General features: G+C 33.9%; 2 protein-coding genes across 3 annotated transcripts; one reads left to right on the forward strand and one right to left on the reverse strand.

The window, feature by feature from the left end:
- Positions 1-1,121: 1,121 nt before the first annotated feature.
- On the forward strand, positions 1,122-10,104 carry si:ch211-198n5.11 (methylcrotonoyl-coenzyme A carboxylase 2). 2 transcript variants are annotated; one of them, XM_067393580.1, is made up of 13 exons: positions 1,122-1,245; positions 1,788-2,096; positions 2,221-2,417; positions 3,441-3,619; positions 3,726-3,806; positions 3,896-4,074; positions 5,344-5,536; positions 5,644-5,735; positions 6,963-7,119; positions 7,987-8,109; positions 8,197-8,321; positions 8,418-8,499; positions 9,678-10,104. In XM_067393580.1, exons 1-13 carry the CDS (start codon positions 1,226-1,228, stop codon positions 9,762-9,764), a joined length of 1,824 nt encoding a protein of 607 aa, XP_067249681.1. In that variant the 5' UTR covers positions 1,122-1,225; the 3' UTR covers positions 9,765-10,104. The 2 variants fall into 2 exon arrangements, with proteins under 2 accessions (XP_067249681.1, XP_067249682.1); XM_067393581.1 differs by having other exon boundaries at positions 1,147-1,270.
- Positions 10,105-10,176: 72 nt separating this feature from the next.
- LOC137026297 (retinal Mueller cells isomerohydrolase) lies at positions 10,177-17,268 on the reverse strand. Its single transcript, XM_067393582.1, has 14 exons — positions 17,222-17,268; positions 16,862-16,944; positions 16,498-16,648; positions 15,669-15,776; positions 15,435-15,576; positions 13,392-13,539; positions 13,224-13,305; positions 13,017-13,149; positions 12,748-12,887; positions 12,433-12,562; positions 11,852-11,966; positions 10,624-10,718; positions 10,429-10,540; positions 10,177-10,343 (listed from the first exon to the last, which is right to left on the reverse strand). Exons 1-14 carry the CDS (start codon positions 17,230-17,232, stop codon positions 10,195-10,197), a joined length of 1,599 nt encoding a protein of 532 aa, XP_067249683.1. The 5' UTR covers positions 17,233-17,268; the 3' UTR covers positions 10,177-10,194.
- Between the last annotated feature and the right edge of the window lie 170 nt (positions 17,269-17,438).

Below are 17,438 nucleotides of genomic sequence, written 5' to 3' on the forward strand. Positions count from 1 at the left end.
TGCTGAAAAAAATATAAATTTCTTTAAATTCTTCTAAAAAAAAAAAAAAATTCTTACTTACCCCAAACGGTAGTGTATAATGTTACAAAAGCTTTGTATTTCAGATAAATGTTCTTTTGGACTTTCTATTCATCAAGGAATCCTGAAAAAAAGTATACAACTGTTTTTAACATTGATAATAATAATAAATGTTTCTTGAGCAGCAAATCATCATATTAAAATTATTTCTGAAGGATCATGGGACACTGAAGACTGGAGAAATGATGCTGAAAATTCAGCTTTTCCAACACAGAAATAAATTACATTTTATATTATATTCCAATAGAAAACAGTTATTTTAAATTGTAATAATATTTCACAATATTACTGTTTTTACTGTATTTTTAATTAAATGCAATCTTGGTGAGCAGAAAAAACTTCTTTTAGAAATATAAAAAATCTTACCGATCCCAAACTTTTGAATGGTAGTGTATATTTAATGAAAATTCATTACTTGAAGCATGGTTATCACATCACCTTCTTCATATAAAGAATGATAATAAAGAACTAGAAACATCAACATTTTGTGGCATAAAATAGACGAGAAACATTTAGGATTCTATTTTCTTTAATATTGAAGGGTTCGTAATAAAAATCAAATTTGGAACTCCTTTGTACCAGTAAGATATTATTTTTTGTTTATATTTTGAATTAGTTTTCCATTGTAATTTTAGCTAAAGTTTTTGTAATTTTGTTGTGATTTTTATTTCATTTTTTTTTTTTTAAATATGTGATATAGCTATTCATTTTTATTTCAGTTTTAGCTGTAGTTATTTTAACATCAAGTTAAACGAAATGAAAACAAGAAACATTGCCTTGGCAACTAGCTGAAATTAAATTTAAGTAATGTAAATGTAAGTTTTTTATAGGCCTATTCTAAATTATTACCGTTAACCTTTATTTTAATCAAGTAACGGAATAGTTTTATTGTTTTAGTATAATAATTTAGTAGAATGTCTCTTACTACTGTTACTGTATGTCATAGTATGATGAAAACTACCGTCTGTGAATAGCCCACAGTCATTTACTGGTATATACTGCGCTCTAGTGGCCATTATTTCATTATGTAATCTCTGCATTATATCGCAAACACAAACGTTCCTTTATGCTTGTTTCCTTCCAGACATGTTTTCTCGTTACACTATAACAAAAATCATTTTTTTAGACCTCTACCTCTCGTCTCATCATGTACTGTTGTATGTTAAGGTAAGATCATCTGCTAAATGTCAAGGTAAACTAATTTGTGCTGTTTTAGAAAGTTATTTGCTTTTACAATCCCAGTCAGCTCATAACGACCTTTGACACACTTAAAAAGAAAAATACAACTGCAAGTACTTGAAGAATAGTTTTAATAAAAAAGTTCAATGCAAAGTGAAAGGTGTTCCTTTGAACAATTTCTTAAACTGTATTATTAAAATACATTATTTATGATATTGTACAGTACCATATTTAGAATTTATACACGTTTATACTGGTGCAGGGATTAAGTATTTCGTGTGGTTTATTGTCGTCTCTAATATTGCAGCTCAACAATGACACCTGTCATTTCATATTTCTTGCGCCTTGCCACCAGAGATAGATTTAGCCTCTTTTGTGTACAAAACTTTGGAACACTTAAATTTCTGCTATGATAAATACCAAGTTTATTGTATTCATAATACAATAATGAGTCATAAACAAGCGTAAGGTGTCTTCTTTACCGTTCTTCAGATAGCTATAAATAACATGCATCTCTCTTATTTCACCAGGTCTTTTCATATAAAAGGGAATAAACTCATACAACTCACTAGAGCATCATTCTCTCCAAATCCACAGTCATCATGGCAGCTTTCCAGCTGCACTGTATACCGCTGCACACACTCACCTGTTTCAGGCAGTCTGTGGCAACCCTTGACACACAGGACACATCAGCCAGCAGCATCACACCGCTGTATGAGCTCCACTGCGCGCAGGAGACGCCTGCCAAGTGCCTTTCCAGTTATAGATGGAACATTTCAGCCATCTCACAGACATGTATATGAAGCCAATCTCAGGAACAGCCTGATCTGTCAGCAAAAGTAAATCTGGTTCATATTCATTGAAGATTATTGTAATTGACCTTTACATTACAATATTTCCCTCATCATAAAATTGATCACATAAGTGATATTCGGCTCATATAATGATGTCTTGTTTCGTCAGATACCTTGAACACAAGGAAAAAGTAATGAAGGGGGGTGGTGAAAACGCCATAGCACGGCATACGCAGAGGAATCGAAAGGTCCTGGTACGAGACCGACTCCGCATGCTGCTGGATGATGAAGATTACTTAGAACTTTCTCCTTTTGCTGGACTTGGTCTGCCCTATGGAGACATTCCAGCTGCAGGCTGTCTCACAGGTACAAGACTACAAAATGTAGAGAATTTTTTTTTTATGAATTATGGTTTATAAAAATAAATTAATACCATAAAATAAATAAATATAAATTTTTATTAGAAATTGAACAGAGAAAATCATGCTTCTTTTTGAAGCTTTTGAATTTTGTCATTTAAATGAACGTTGCATGATATAAAATTTGCTATCAAAATAAATACATATTGTTAATAATCATTAAAGGTGCTACAGAGGATGTTTAACATTTTTGCAATATTACGTGAAACTGTCTTTACTAACTGATAAAAGACTATTTATTAGGTGCACCGAAAGGAATAATATTAATATACATCATCTGTGCACGAGGTTGGGCCTTAAAAACATCAGCCAATCGTTTACGCGATCATCGCATAAACGATTGGTCCTCTGGCTTGTCAATCACTGCCATTACGTTCCTTGTGAGAGACGTGCACGGATTGGCCCTCTGGCTTGTCAATCACTGCCATGACGTTCCTTGTGAGAGACGTGCGAGACGTGCGCGCTCCAGTAACTTTCCACACTCTACAGGCGCCGCATGCAATGTTTTTGTCAGGAGTAACAACTGCAGATTATGAGTTACCTGCGGTGAGTCCGACATAATGAATCCACTAACACGACACAGCGAATGCCGGTGGTAAATACTCATGTTCCAATACTCGTGCACAAGTTTTGGGAGGTGTTCCTTTGAAATGAGCTGTGAAGGAGGGGGGCTGTTCTTACGCATACGCTCATTTCAAAAACTCACTAACAGTCTTTGGTTTCGACGAAAAGATCCTCTAGCACCTTTAAATAGTAAATAAAACCAAATCAAGTGTGGCATTTTTCTCTTTTTTTCAAATGTTTGTTGTACTGTGCACCAGCTTCCAATCATTTATTTATTGTTCTGTATTTTTGTTAGACATAATATTATTGCACTTATTAGACATTAATTGATATTAAAATATTTGAGCATAGGTATTCCTCTCAACCTGCTTCTTTAGTAACAGTGTTTGGGTTTTTTTCTCCACAGGAATTGGTAAAATTAATGGACTTTGGTGCATGTTCTGTGCTAATGACGCCACTGTGAAAGGAGGTACAGCGTATCCCATCACAGTTAAAAAGCAGCTCAGGGCGCAAGTTGTGGCTATGCAGAATCGTTTGCCTTTCGTTTACTTGGTGGACAGTGGTGGTGCATTTCTGCCTCTTCAGGTAACTTACATTTATTGCCATGATGATCTCTGAAATCTTTTTTTGTTTCTTTCACTCACTTTTTTTAATGGTTATACAATTGGTTATACAATTTCTTTTTCAATAGTCAGAGATCTTTCCTGATAAAAACCATGGTGGACGCACGTTTTACAATGAAGCAGTTATGTCAGCAATGAAGATCCCTCAGGTATTAAAATAGTCATGAAAAATATTTTAGAATATACATGTGTAATGCTGAATATTTGATCTGATGCAATGTGATGTCTTGACCCCTAGGTGTCAGTAGTGTGTGGGTCATGCACAGCTGGTGGTGCTTATGTCCCCACTATGTCTGAGGAGGCGGTGATTGTCCACAGGATAGGAACAATATTTTTAGGGGGTCCACCCTTGGTGAAGGCTGCCACCGGGGAGGAGGTTTCTCCAGAAGACCTGGGAGGAGCCAGGCTACACTCAGAGTATGCTGTTTCCATCGTTTGATGGCATTCTTGCATGTTGATCTCCAGAGCAGTGGTTCCCAAATCCGTGTAATTCCATAACCGTGTTATTGATTGATGAGTATTGATTAATATGTGATGCTTTACAGACAGACATCCAGCTTTGCCTCATCGATTGTCAGATTGTTAAAGCAGAATAGAGTGTTCAAACATGTACAGCAATTGCAAATCTCCAATAATAAAATATAATATAATATTGACCATGAAATTAATAAAATGAAATACAAAGTAATTCCGTCTAAAAAGAAGAAAATTGTAAATGAATATAATGTAATTTAATATAATATGATAATTGAACATAAAACTAATATTATAAAAGCATTTTAAGAATATTATAAATGCATCCTGCATACATATCCTTAGCTGATAATAATGTTTTAATATCAATATATATATTTATATAATATAAATGAAATTCAAATTGCATCCCTCTAACAATACAAATATATAAATAAAATATTATTCATATAATATAATAATTGAACATAATACTAATATTGTAAATGCATATTAACAGTATTATAAATGCACCCTGCATAGTTTTGCTCAGCTGGTAATATAATATTGACCATAATATTAATACAATGAAAAACAAAGAATGCATCCCTGTAATAAGAAAATTATAAATAAAATATTATAATAATTTGACATAAAACTAATATTGTAAATGCATCCTGTATACATGCTCAGCTGTTAATATAATGTAATACAATGTAATATTAATAAAATGAAACATGTTTTATTTATAATTAAATAATACAATATAGTATATATAATTATAATATAGTAATATAATATAAGTACAAAGTAATTACAGCCCTTTAATAAGATAATTTATATATATATATATATATATATATATATATATATATATATATATATATATATATATATATATATATATATATATATATATATATATATATATATATATATATATAATTAATGTTATATAATAATTGAACATGATACTAACTTTGTAAATGCATATTAACAATATTATAAATGTACCCTGAATAGTTTTGCTCAGCTGAGTGTAATATAGTATAATTAATATAATATTGACCATAATATTACTAAAATGAAATAATTTTTTATTTACAAAATAATTAATATAATTGATTTTAATATGAATATTGCATCTATAATTTAAATGTAAATGCTTCGCTGATGAAGACATTGCATCTATTTTTTATTGTGAATTTCTTTCCTCCTTGCTTACATCACCAGAGTGAGCGGCTGTGTGGACCATTTTGCCACAACAGAGAATGAGGCATATGAGCATACCAGAAACATCATCTCCACCCTAAACTATGAGCTCCCAGAGGAAGACGACACTCCGGCTGAGGAGCCCCTGTACAGCACGGATGATCTCATGGGCCTTGCACCTCGTTGCTACAATCACAGCATGGATGTCAGACTGGTAAGCATCCATGCACATGCATAGTTTTAGACTTACACCGTACATGCTGACATTACACATGGTTTGTGTGGGTGTTCACTCATTTGTTTTCATTACACTCTGTTTAGATAGTGAGTCGCCTGACCGATGGTAGTCGGTTTCAGGAGTTCAAGGCCCGTTACGGTACCACCCTCCTCACTGGGTTTGCCAGAATTGAAGGGTAATGGTAGTTACATTTTTTATATATATATATAATGTTAGATGTTTTGAATATTGAGTAAGTGGCATGTTAAATGTCTTAGATGTCATGTAAAATGTCATCAAAATGCATCATTATATCCCAGTATTAAAACAAAACATTAACTTGTTTCTAGGTCACCTAAACCAATCAGCACACTGCTTGACAGTAACGTGGTAGTAAAGTGAATGTAAAGATAAAACAGTTAACCCTGTTAACTTGAAAAATAGATTTATTGGACCAATCCGATCTGAGCAGGATGTAGATTAAGAAAAGGAATCTGTTTCTACTGAAATTTCAGATCATGGGGAGCCTCCTCAAGATTCTTTATTTGATCAAACAAAGAGCGCCTCTGAGAGCTGTTTTGTTGCCATGGAAAAGTGAAACTATGTGAATGAATGTGAAACCCTAACCCCTACCAAAAGGATAAACATACGTCAGAGATGCTCAGAAAGAAAAAAAGTACTGTATTTTTGAACTGATGTTACTTCTGTTACGTTTTATTTAATTTTTACGGCAACACTTTACAATAAAGTTTCATTAGCTTACTAAGTTAATGTTAATACCAACAGTTACTAATACATTATTACATTATTCAAATCAAAAGTTGTATTTGTTGCATTAGTTAATGCAGTGTGAACTAACATGAACAATGAATGACTGTTTTTTATTAACTAACATTAACAAAGATTAATAAATACTGTAACAAATGTATGGTTTGTTTTTTCATGTTAGTGAATACATAAACTAATTTTAACAAATGAGACCTTATTGTAAAGTGCAACTTTTTTTTCACCTTTACCTAATCAGCAGTGCTTGCCATAGCAATCAACACTGTATTTATTTCTCATACTTCAGTTTACCACATTGTTTGTGCTACGGGTATGAATTGTGTGGCCTGTTGAGGAGAGTTTTTTTTAAGCCATCAGACATAAGATTTTCACCCAGTGGACAATAAAGCAAGTGAAAAAATACATTGAATGAGCCACATCTTGGGGCCAGAATATCATGAAGGCTTTTTACACTTCAATCAGTTAACAGCCACCCAGAAGACTGCATCGCTACATGCTAAAAATCACTGCCAACAGCTTAGCAACCACATAGCAATGCCCTGTCAACCACCCAGAACATTATTATCAAAGTGTCTGTCAGGTTTTCAGTTACATTTTCTTGAGAAGATGTAAAAATATTTTTCCCCTCAATCTTTAGACATCAGATTGGAATTGTGGCAAATAATGGAGAGCTGACGTATGAAGCTTCCCTGAAAGGCAGTCACTTTGTTCAGCTGTGTGACCAGAGGGACATTCCTCTCATCTTCCTGCAGAACACGGCTCCAGAACCTGCACACACACTCTCACAAACCAAGGTGCATCAGAAGACATTTATATGCAGACTTTCCATCAGATTCTTTAAAATAGAAGTCAAATTACTTGTAATTTCATTTAAAAGTGCCTCTATTATCCTTGTTCCGATATTACCTTTGTAATATCTGATTGTTTTTGTTTGTAGTGTGTAATATAGCTGTTTGTGAATGTAAAAGGCCTGCAAAGTTTCAACGATCAAAGTGCGTGATAAATGGAGTTATTGTCTCCCAAAAGAACAACTGATTCTGAACTGCCTGAAATGAGTCTTCAGTAATTCCTGCACAAACCTACATAGGTTTGAAACAAATTTGCATAATGCCAACCTATGGGTTTGTATTTTGGACATATCAAGATGACACCATTTTCTGTGCTGCGCAAGCAAACTCACTTTGCAAGAGGATGAGAACTGATACTGTTAAACTGATGCCATCATTTCTGTTCATATCACGGTGTATAAAAGTGCTGAGGAAGCCCTCGGAGCTAATACCAGATATGGTAATGGGTGTTTTGTTTCTGACATGAGCTGTAAGCGGTAGACCAATCAGAACAGATTGGGTCATCTGACAAATCTTGGAAGCAGGGTTTAGAGAGACACACTGAGAAATGAGGTGATGCTGAAATGTGTATAATAAGAAAATTAATGTTTGATGCATGTAAACCTATTGTAGGAGACTTCCAAAACAAATTCAGGAACCTTTAAAATAGCATAATAGGGGCACTTTCCATTTTGGTACAATGATTTTTTTTTTTTAATGGAATGGTATCTGGCCCTGCTCACATGCCATCTTGTTTTACTTTGTTACTTGCTCTCTTTTCTCTCCCTCACTTCATTCCTCAAAACCTATCTTTCTTTTTCCCATCTCTCTTAGGCAGAGTCCAACACTAACAGACTGAAGGCTCAGGGTTCCATGATGTCTGCTGTGGCTTGTGCTTCTGTTCCAAAAATTACGGTGGTTATTGGAGGATGTCATGGAGGCGACAGCTATGCTATGGTCAGTGTGTAAATCCATAATTTTAATGTGTATTAAAGACTGTTTGAGTCGTTTAAAATCTTTCTGAACATTTTTTTTTTTTTTTAGTGCGGAAGGGCTTTTGACCCTAACTTCCTGTTCCTGTGGCCTAATGCAAGAGTGTCAATTTTGGCTCCAGGCCACTCAGAGGCATTTGTGCAGACTGAAGAGGAAATCACACAGATTAATGAGATGTAAGAGCCAATGTAACAGGATACCCATAACTTGCTGTTTTAAATGTGTATATATATATATAAAAAATATATATATATTTTTATGTCTCTGTAAAGGTTGGAGGAAGAGAGTTCAGCATTCTTTTCAACCGGCAGACTGTGGGATGATGGTGTTATTCTACCTCAAGACACCAGAAAGGTAAAAGAAAAGAGAAAGCAAATTCATTTGATCTGATTTCTATCTGGTTCACATAATTTTTACTTTTACAAATTATAGACCAAAAAGCACAGACATGAATCCTTACTTTCACGGGATGGCCTTAATGAAAAGCAGCTGTTGAGGTTTTCAGTGGAGTCACAGAAGTAAACTCAAGTGCTACAGCATCAGATACCTTAAAGTATGGAAGCTTGTTTCAGCCATGAAATTAAAAATAAAAAAGGTAATTGCAACTTTTTACCTCACATTTTTGACTTTTTTTCTTGCAATTGCGAGTTTAGATCTCACAATTGACTTTTTTTCTCAGAACTGCGAGTTAAAAAGTCAGAATTGTGAGATACAAAGTCAGAACTGCGAAGAAAAAAAGTCTGAATTGCGAGTTTATAACACAATTCTTACTTTATAACACGCAATTCTGACTTCATAACTCGCAATTGTGAGTTTAAATCTTGCAATCCTGAGAAAAAAGTCATAATTGTGAAATAAAAAGTCACGATTACCATTTTTTATTTTTTTATTTAGTGGTGGAAACAAGATTCCATATTAAAAAGGCAAAACTAGTGCTCTTAGTTAATACTTTTTATAATAAACCAAAATATTTCTTTAAAATAAATGCCACTTGTTTTGATATTTTGTAATCTAATGCAAAGAAGCAGAATTTTCGATAGTCTTTTCTTCCCAATTGTGACGTATATCCGAGTCAAACTGCTTCATGAACAAGAAAAAATGTAAGGCGGGGCTTGATTTTGTCTATCGGAAATTGAAAATGATAAATGAGACACCCTGCGTTCTCATGGACTTAATGGACACACGCACATGGCAGCCATTGTAAGTCGACTAGGCCGAAAGTGCATAGAAGTGTGCCTTTTGGGATTCAGCCAGAGAAGAGAAGATGACACTGCAAGAAGTAATTTATAATAAATCATTTATAATACAAACCGCAGTAGTCCATAAAACATAGTTGTCTGTTTTGATGTAAAGTTGTGACTTTAAGTGTGGTTTAACTGCCCAAATACTTTTCTTTGTTGACTTAAAACTTTGTTAAATAGTTCATAGTTATATAATATAAAACAATTGGATTTTCTTCAAAATATGTATTGGACTCTTGAGTTTGAAAATAAAAGCTTTATAAAATATATACTTTTGTTTACTTTTGTTAGGTTTTGAGCAAGTGTCTGAAAATCATTAAGCAACAAGAGTATCAATTGTCCAGAGAGAAGATGAGGACTCCCTTTCTCCGAATGTAACACTACCAGAAAGTGGAATTTTTAAACTTGTATAAGGTCTTTATTAAAGTAATAAACTAACACACATCTTTATTATAAAGACAATTTCCTTGTAACTTGCCATCAGAAGCAGTGCCTTATTGTTGTTATTTTCTGGCTGATGTAAAATAAACAAATGTGTACAATATGGAAATTTACTTGTGAATAAATAAATGAAGTAGAAAGTATATTTTTGAAACAAACAAAAGTCTCACAAGTTGATTCTTACAGTACACATTATCAAACAACTGTAGCATTATGAGCATATCAGGTCATATAACTGGCCTAATTAAAATAGCAATAATGTTTAAAATGTGTAAAATAGCAATAATTGCAACAATAACATTAAATTATATTACATAAGACAAAAAAAAAAAAAAAAAGGTCTGTTTACCGACATACAAAGTCCTGTTTATGGTTTGTACATGCCATGGAGAGTGACAGGAATGATGACATCAACCTCTGCACGTGCTATTTCTGTCAGGTCAGTGGCATTGAGTATGAGGAGGAACGCTGGCCTCTGGGAAACTCCTGGTTTCACTACAATACTCAGAAGAACACCTGAGAAAAGCAGAAGAAAGACTTATTTATTTCAAGAGAATGAACAGATCTGAAATATGTTTGATTAGGTCCAGATTAGGAATACCATCATCTTCATCTTTAGCATCAGGGCTTTGCACAAACAGTGCTTCAGACGGATAGGCATCTGGCTCCTGCCATATCCATGTTTCTTTGCTTTTCACATTCAGCTTGCAAATCTAAAACCCCACAAAAACACAATAAATCACACATGGATCAAACGTTGACATGAAAAATGTTTTCTGTATCATGTCAAACCCACCCGGTCTGGAATGAAGTGGTTTAGCCCGAGTCCATAAGCAAATGTGTAATTTTTTCCAGAGTATTTGCTGTAGTTGATCTGAGGAAACTCAAAAGCTGAAACACAAAAAGAATGCAGAGGGAAAATGCTTTGAATCTATTTTTTTATTCATTTTTTTGATAATTATTTATATTTTATTAATATCTATGTTTAAATATTTAAAGGTGAAATGTGTAAAATTTGGGAGGATCTATTGACAGAAATGCAATATAATATACATAACTATGTTTTCGGTGGTGTATAAAGACCTTACATAATGAAACGTTGTGTTTTTATTACTTTAGAATGAGCCATTTCTATCTACATACACCTCCATGTCAAGTCGTCATTTTGCGCCGGCATGTTTCTACAGCAGCCCTAAATGGACAAATGCTCTACAGAGCGCGTTTAGTCACTATGTTGTTCTTCCTCTAAACTTGCAACTTGCATCATCACTACGTTGAATATGCACTTAGTAGTAGTAGTAGTAGTCGTCATCTGGTTTATTAGAAGCTAGAATTGCTTGACTGACTAATGTGCTCTCTGCTGTCTCAGACGACAACATCTTTGACTTGTGTCAGCCAGACGGCCACCGTAGCTTCTCTATTTATGTATACACACACACACACACATATATATACATATATATATATATATATATACATATATACACATATATATATATATATATATATATATACACATATACACATATATATACACATATATATATATATATATATATACACATATATATATATATATATATATATATATATACACATATATATATATATACACATATATATATATATATATATATATACACATATATATATATATATATATATATACACATATATATATATATATATATATATACACATATATATATATATACACATATATATATATATATATATATATATACACACATATATATATATATATATATATATATATATACATACACACACACACACACACACACACACACATATACATTAATGTATACATATATATATATATATATATATATATATATATATATATATATATATATATATATATATATATATATATATATATATATATTAGATGCTATTTATTATGATTAATCGATTTCACAGCATTATTAAAATAATTGGACACCAAAGTTGGAAAATGCCAGTTAAGGGATTACTTGTGACATTTGGTGTTGAATATTTACCCTGACGCGGTCCAGAGAAAAGAACCTCAGGTTCGAGCCAAACGCTTCCATCACTGCACATGACAGCAGTAGCTGTGGTGTATGGAAGAGAAACCAAATTCTTCCCCTGCTCTTCCTGCAAAAAACAAAGGAATAAAATAATTAAAAGACTGTTAAAATAAAAGAATGCATTTTTGGATTGGAAAGACAAAAGATCAAGAAATAAACAGAAGTAAATCTATTTACTCCTGAGGTGAAGTAGGATCATGATATCCAGTTATTAAATATTGTTAACTAAAAACAACATACAAAATATTGTTACTTGATATAAAATATACAATAACTTTATATTTTAAAAAACCTATTTATAATAATTTTATTTCATCTAGTTGCTAAGGAAACATTTCTCATTTTCATATAGTTTAACTTGTACTAAATTGACTACAACTAAAACTGAAATCAAAATGAATAAAAACTAAAAAAACACACCAAAATGACTAAAACCAGTGAAAATGGAAAACATAAAAATAAGAACTAATTCAAACATTAATACAATTATAACAGTATCTCAAAGATAGTAAAATTACAATGATATCTCTTACCCTGTGGATGTCCAGAGGAAGCACGTATCTCCGCACCTCTGGCTGTGGAGCTCTCATGGCTGCTTTTTTGACGTCCTCCCAGTTTTGCCTCATGTTTGCCAAATATAGATAATTATACACAAAGTCATGCCTGTCAATCAAAGGAAGGGGACCACAGATGATCACCATTGTCTCACATTTTCTCTCCTCTGGCCAAGTTTACTGCCATTGTCAAATGCATGTACAAAGTGTTTTTTGTTTCATTGCTATATTTTATTAGGGCATTTTGAGATGTTAGCTAAAGCTTCAATAAATATAAAAAACAAGTAATCATACCCTTTCCAAGTGCACAGGTCAACAACAATAAACCCTTGGTCCTCAAAACAGTTAATGTGATGGAAAACATTAAAGGCAGATGTTCTGAATTTGTGGTTGATGTACTCTCCAGGATTCTTGGTTGCCAGATGAAACCATGTCTGGGAATGCAACCAAATAAAGAGAATGAGGCAATGTACAAAATACCTAGAGCATTTTTGTTGTTTTTGTTTCCCAAATGTATGATTAACCATTCGAAGAGAATATAATGCCAGTGAGCTCGGACTTACACCCATTCTGTCATTTGACTCAAAGCAGTCCATGTAATTTGTCCCTCTGATGCTCCAAGAAGTCAAAAATTTCAGCAGATTGATCTTCACCGGAGTCTCAACAAACACAAAGTAGTTCTCCGTCATGCCAAAACTGTATAATATATATTATTATATTAGTTATTATATTAGTTATTATATTATATTATATTATATTATATTACCAACCTATGGACGTAGGATGGTTTGAACCTCTCACTGCTTGGAAACTGTACCAAAACCGTTGACTTCTCAATTGGATCGGATTTATCTGATTAAACAAATAATAAAAAAGTCAAACACCTCCTCATAATGCATTAATAAGATCTTTTTAAGCCAACAAAGCATTATACCAACCTTCTTGTGGTGGAGGGATCTTGACAATGTTGTAGGCCAGCGACATGTTCTTCCCAAAGCAGTTTCCAATGTTATATACAGTACCGTCTGGTTCAGTATGTGGATGTGCAGTCACACCATTGACTGAGAGATAATTGCAGAGGTCCACCTATGGGTAAGTAGAGATGGTAAAGGATTTATACTTTAGTTAATGGGCTCAAAACTAGGCAACAGAACAAAATGGTCCCCTTTAGACATTCTGTTGGCTATAAGTAATGTTGCACCTACATGTCAACTTACATGTCACTTTATTTTGATGGTCCCCCAAACAGATATTCTATTGACTATGAGTAACTTTGCAAATACATGGGAACTTATTCTACTAACCTTAATCCTTTAATCTACTAACCCTATGCGTAATAGTCTACTAATAATCAACTAATAGTCTAATCAGTTACTTGACATGTTGGTGCAACGTTACTTACAGGTGCTGGTCATATAATTAGAATATCGTGAAAAATTAAATTTTTTATTGTACATTATTTAAAAAAATGCAACTTTCATTTATACTAGATTCCCTACATGTAAAGTAAAACATTTCAAAAGTTTTTTTTTAATTTTTTTTAATTTGTTGATTAGAGCGTACAGCTAATGAAATTCCAAAATCCAGTATCTCAAAATATTAGAATATTTACATTTGAGTTTCATTAAATGACCATCCCTACAGTATAAATCCCGGGTATCTCTTGTTCTTTGAAACCACACTAAAGGGGAAGACTGCTGACTTGGCAATGGTCCAGGAGACAATCATTGACACCCTCCACAAAGAGAGTAAGTCACAGATGGTCATTACTGAATGTGGTGGCTGTTTACAGAGTGATGTATCAAAGCATATTAAATGCAAAGTTGACTAGAAGGAAGAAATTGGGTAGGCAAAGGTGCACAAGCAACAGGGATGACCACAAGCTTGAGAATACTGTCAAGTAAAGCCAATTCAAACACTTGGGAGAGCTTCACGATGAGTAGAATGAAGCCGGAGTCAGCGCATCAAGAGTCACCACACATCTTCAGGAAAAGGACTACCAAGCCACTTCTGAAACAGAAACAACATCAGAAGCATCTTACCTGGGCTAAGGAGAAAAAGAACTGGACAGTGAATAGTGATCGAAAGTCCTCTTTTCAGATAAAAGTACATTTTGCATTTCATGTTGAAATCATGGTCCCAGAGTCTGAAGGAAGACTGGAGAGGCACAGAATCCAAGCTGCTTGAAGTCTAGTGTGAAGTTTCTGAAGTTAGTAATGATTTGGGGGGCCATGACATCTACTGGTGTTGGTCCATTGTGTTTTATCAAGTGGAAAGTCAATGCAGCCATCTTCCAGGAGATTTTGGAGCACTTTATGCTTCCATCTGCTGGCAAGCTTTATGGAGATGCTGATTTCCTTTTCCAGCAGGACTTTAGCACCTGCCCACAGTGCAAAAACACTTCCAAGTGGTTTGCTGACCATGATATTACTGTGCTTTATTGGCCAGCCAACATGCCTGACCTGAATCTATGGGATATTTTCAAGAGAAAGATGAGAAACAGTCGATCCAACAATATACAGATGATCTGAAGGCTCAATAGTGCCTCAGCAGTGCCACAGGCTGATCACTTCCATGCCACACTTCACTGATGCTGTAATTTGTGCTAGGAGCAAGTCATTTGCTGTAATATGTGCTGCCGACCAAGCATTGAGTGAACAAATGAACATACTTTAAAGAACTTGAACTTTTCTGTTTTGAAAATCCATTTTTTGATTGATCTTAGGAAATATTCTAATATTTTGAGATACTGGATTTTGGACTTTCATGAGCTGTACGCTCTAATCATCAAAATAAAAAACTTTTGAAATGTTTTACTTTACGTGTAGGGAATCTAGAATATATGAAAGTTTCATTTTAAAAAATAATTTACAATAAAAAAGAAAAACGAACTTTTTCACGATATTCTAATTATATGACCAGCACCTTTATAGTCTAAAGGGGATCATAAATATAAAGTGTATATAAACCCAAAAGCCTACCTTTTTTATCGTTTCGAGGGTATCGGGATCAACTTTAGTTATGTAGTTGGTTTCCGTGCAGGCATAGAAGTCCTCACCGATGGGGTAGATATTGACAAGGCAGTTGTCCGTCACCTCAATGCCTTGAAAGTAAGTGAAAAACCTATACCAAAAGTGCATGCACTGAGAGTAAATATTTGTATGGCATTATTATTATATTCCCAATTTAAATTGAACAGAAAATACTTTCCAGACCTGGAAAATATGTTTTTGCATGGATCTGGATACGCAGCGGTGCCAAACTCTGTGATCACCACCCTCTTCTCCGTCATGGCTCTCACATAAGCATCAGTTCTGATAAACCTGAAATTCAAGATGCCAGTTAATATGCGTTTTAAAGGGTTAGTTCACCCAAAAATGGAAATTCTGTCATTAATTACTCACGTCGCTTCATAACATTAAGGTTGAACCACTGTAGTCACATGCACTGTTTTAAATATGTATTTAGTAGCTTTCTGGGCATTGAAAGTGTTCATTGTCTTGCTGTCAATGCAGGCCTCACTGAGCCATCGGATTTTATCAAAAATATCTTAATTTGTGTTCCGAAGATGAATGAAGATCTTACGGGTGTGGACAACATGACATTTTTGGGTGAAATAACCCTTTAAGTAAAATCTCAGTTCTTTATTGTATAAACCACTTTTTACAAAACATATCAGTCCAGCATATGATGCATTTCAACTCAGTAAATTATTGGGTTACACCTTATTTCAATAGTTCACTTTAGACATTCTACTAACTATCATTAGGTTATGGTTTGGGTTAGAAGAATAAATTGACATGTACTTGCAAAGTTACTTATAGTCACTTGAATGTCTGTTAGGGACCATCAAAATAAAGAGTTGGCAGATATTAAGCAGACAAATTACTAATTCTCTAATGACTGCTAGTTGCAAAGATACTTATAGTTAGGAGAATGTCTAAAATAAAGGGTTACCATCATTGCAAAATATTTAGGTGGTCAAACTAAATTTAGGTTGCACTTTATTTTGGGCATTACTGCACAATAAACAGAGTCTCTTACTTGCGGTGATAAGTGACACATCCATCCTTCAGGTCAAACTTGTGTATGAGAGCCTGGCCATCAAAAAGGTGGTAAAAAGGTTCATTTCCAATCTCAAAGAGCCCAGGGCCCATGCGGAGCAGACTGCCAGTAAGCCATACAGGGATTTTGCCTGCAGGGAGTGAGAGAAGGTTCACTTTAACCAAACAAATTCTTCAGCCCACGAATGTCTATAAAACAGCTCCCATATCAAAGGGTATGAGGCGTTTACATTAACCACAGTTGAAGCAGCATTTTCCCCTTCTATGAAAGCATAGAGAAAATACGAAGTAAAAAGTATGAACAATTGAAAATGCTTGATTTAGATTATTATAAGCATACAAACCTGAGACAAGAGCAGGAATTGGCTCAGATAACTCTTCACATGACTCAAAGATTTTTTTATAGCCACCGGCTGGGTGTTCAAGACTGAATGAAAACAGATGTCCACATTTTTAGCATAATGAGGTGACATGAAAAAGAAATCAAAACAACTAAACTGACAAATATACTCATTCTTGAGGCATTTTTTCAAATTATATATAATTATTATATTAAAAAGGAAACAAATGAATAAGCAAGCATTAACTTTAAAAAGAAAAATATCTAAAATTCAACATTTACAATGAATTAAGAGTGTTTTCCACCACCAGAAATCACTGTACAATCTGAGCAGTTTGAGAGAGTGAAAAGTTCCATTACTCACCGGCTGACCATGTTGAACTGACTTTGAAGCGAGATGATGCCTGTGTGTGTAAACCAGAGCTGTTCCGTTTCCAGGAACAGCCACAGAGTCTTAGAACCCCTCCTCCAGCCGAATGGAAGGCACTGAAACAAAAATCCTTTTGTTTTCAGACCAAGAACATTTTCACTAATGTTTACCTTCCTGAAAAAAAACTACAGATTCAAACCTTTGGTGAACT

Source organism: Chanodichthys erythropterus, chromosome 9, assembly GCF_024489055.1.
Source record: "Chanodichthys erythropterus isolate Z2021 chromosome 9, ASM2448905v1, whole genome shotgun sequence".
NCBI lineage: Eukaryota > Metazoa > Chordata > Actinopteri > Cypriniformes > Xenocyprididae > Chanodichthys > Chanodichthys erythropterus.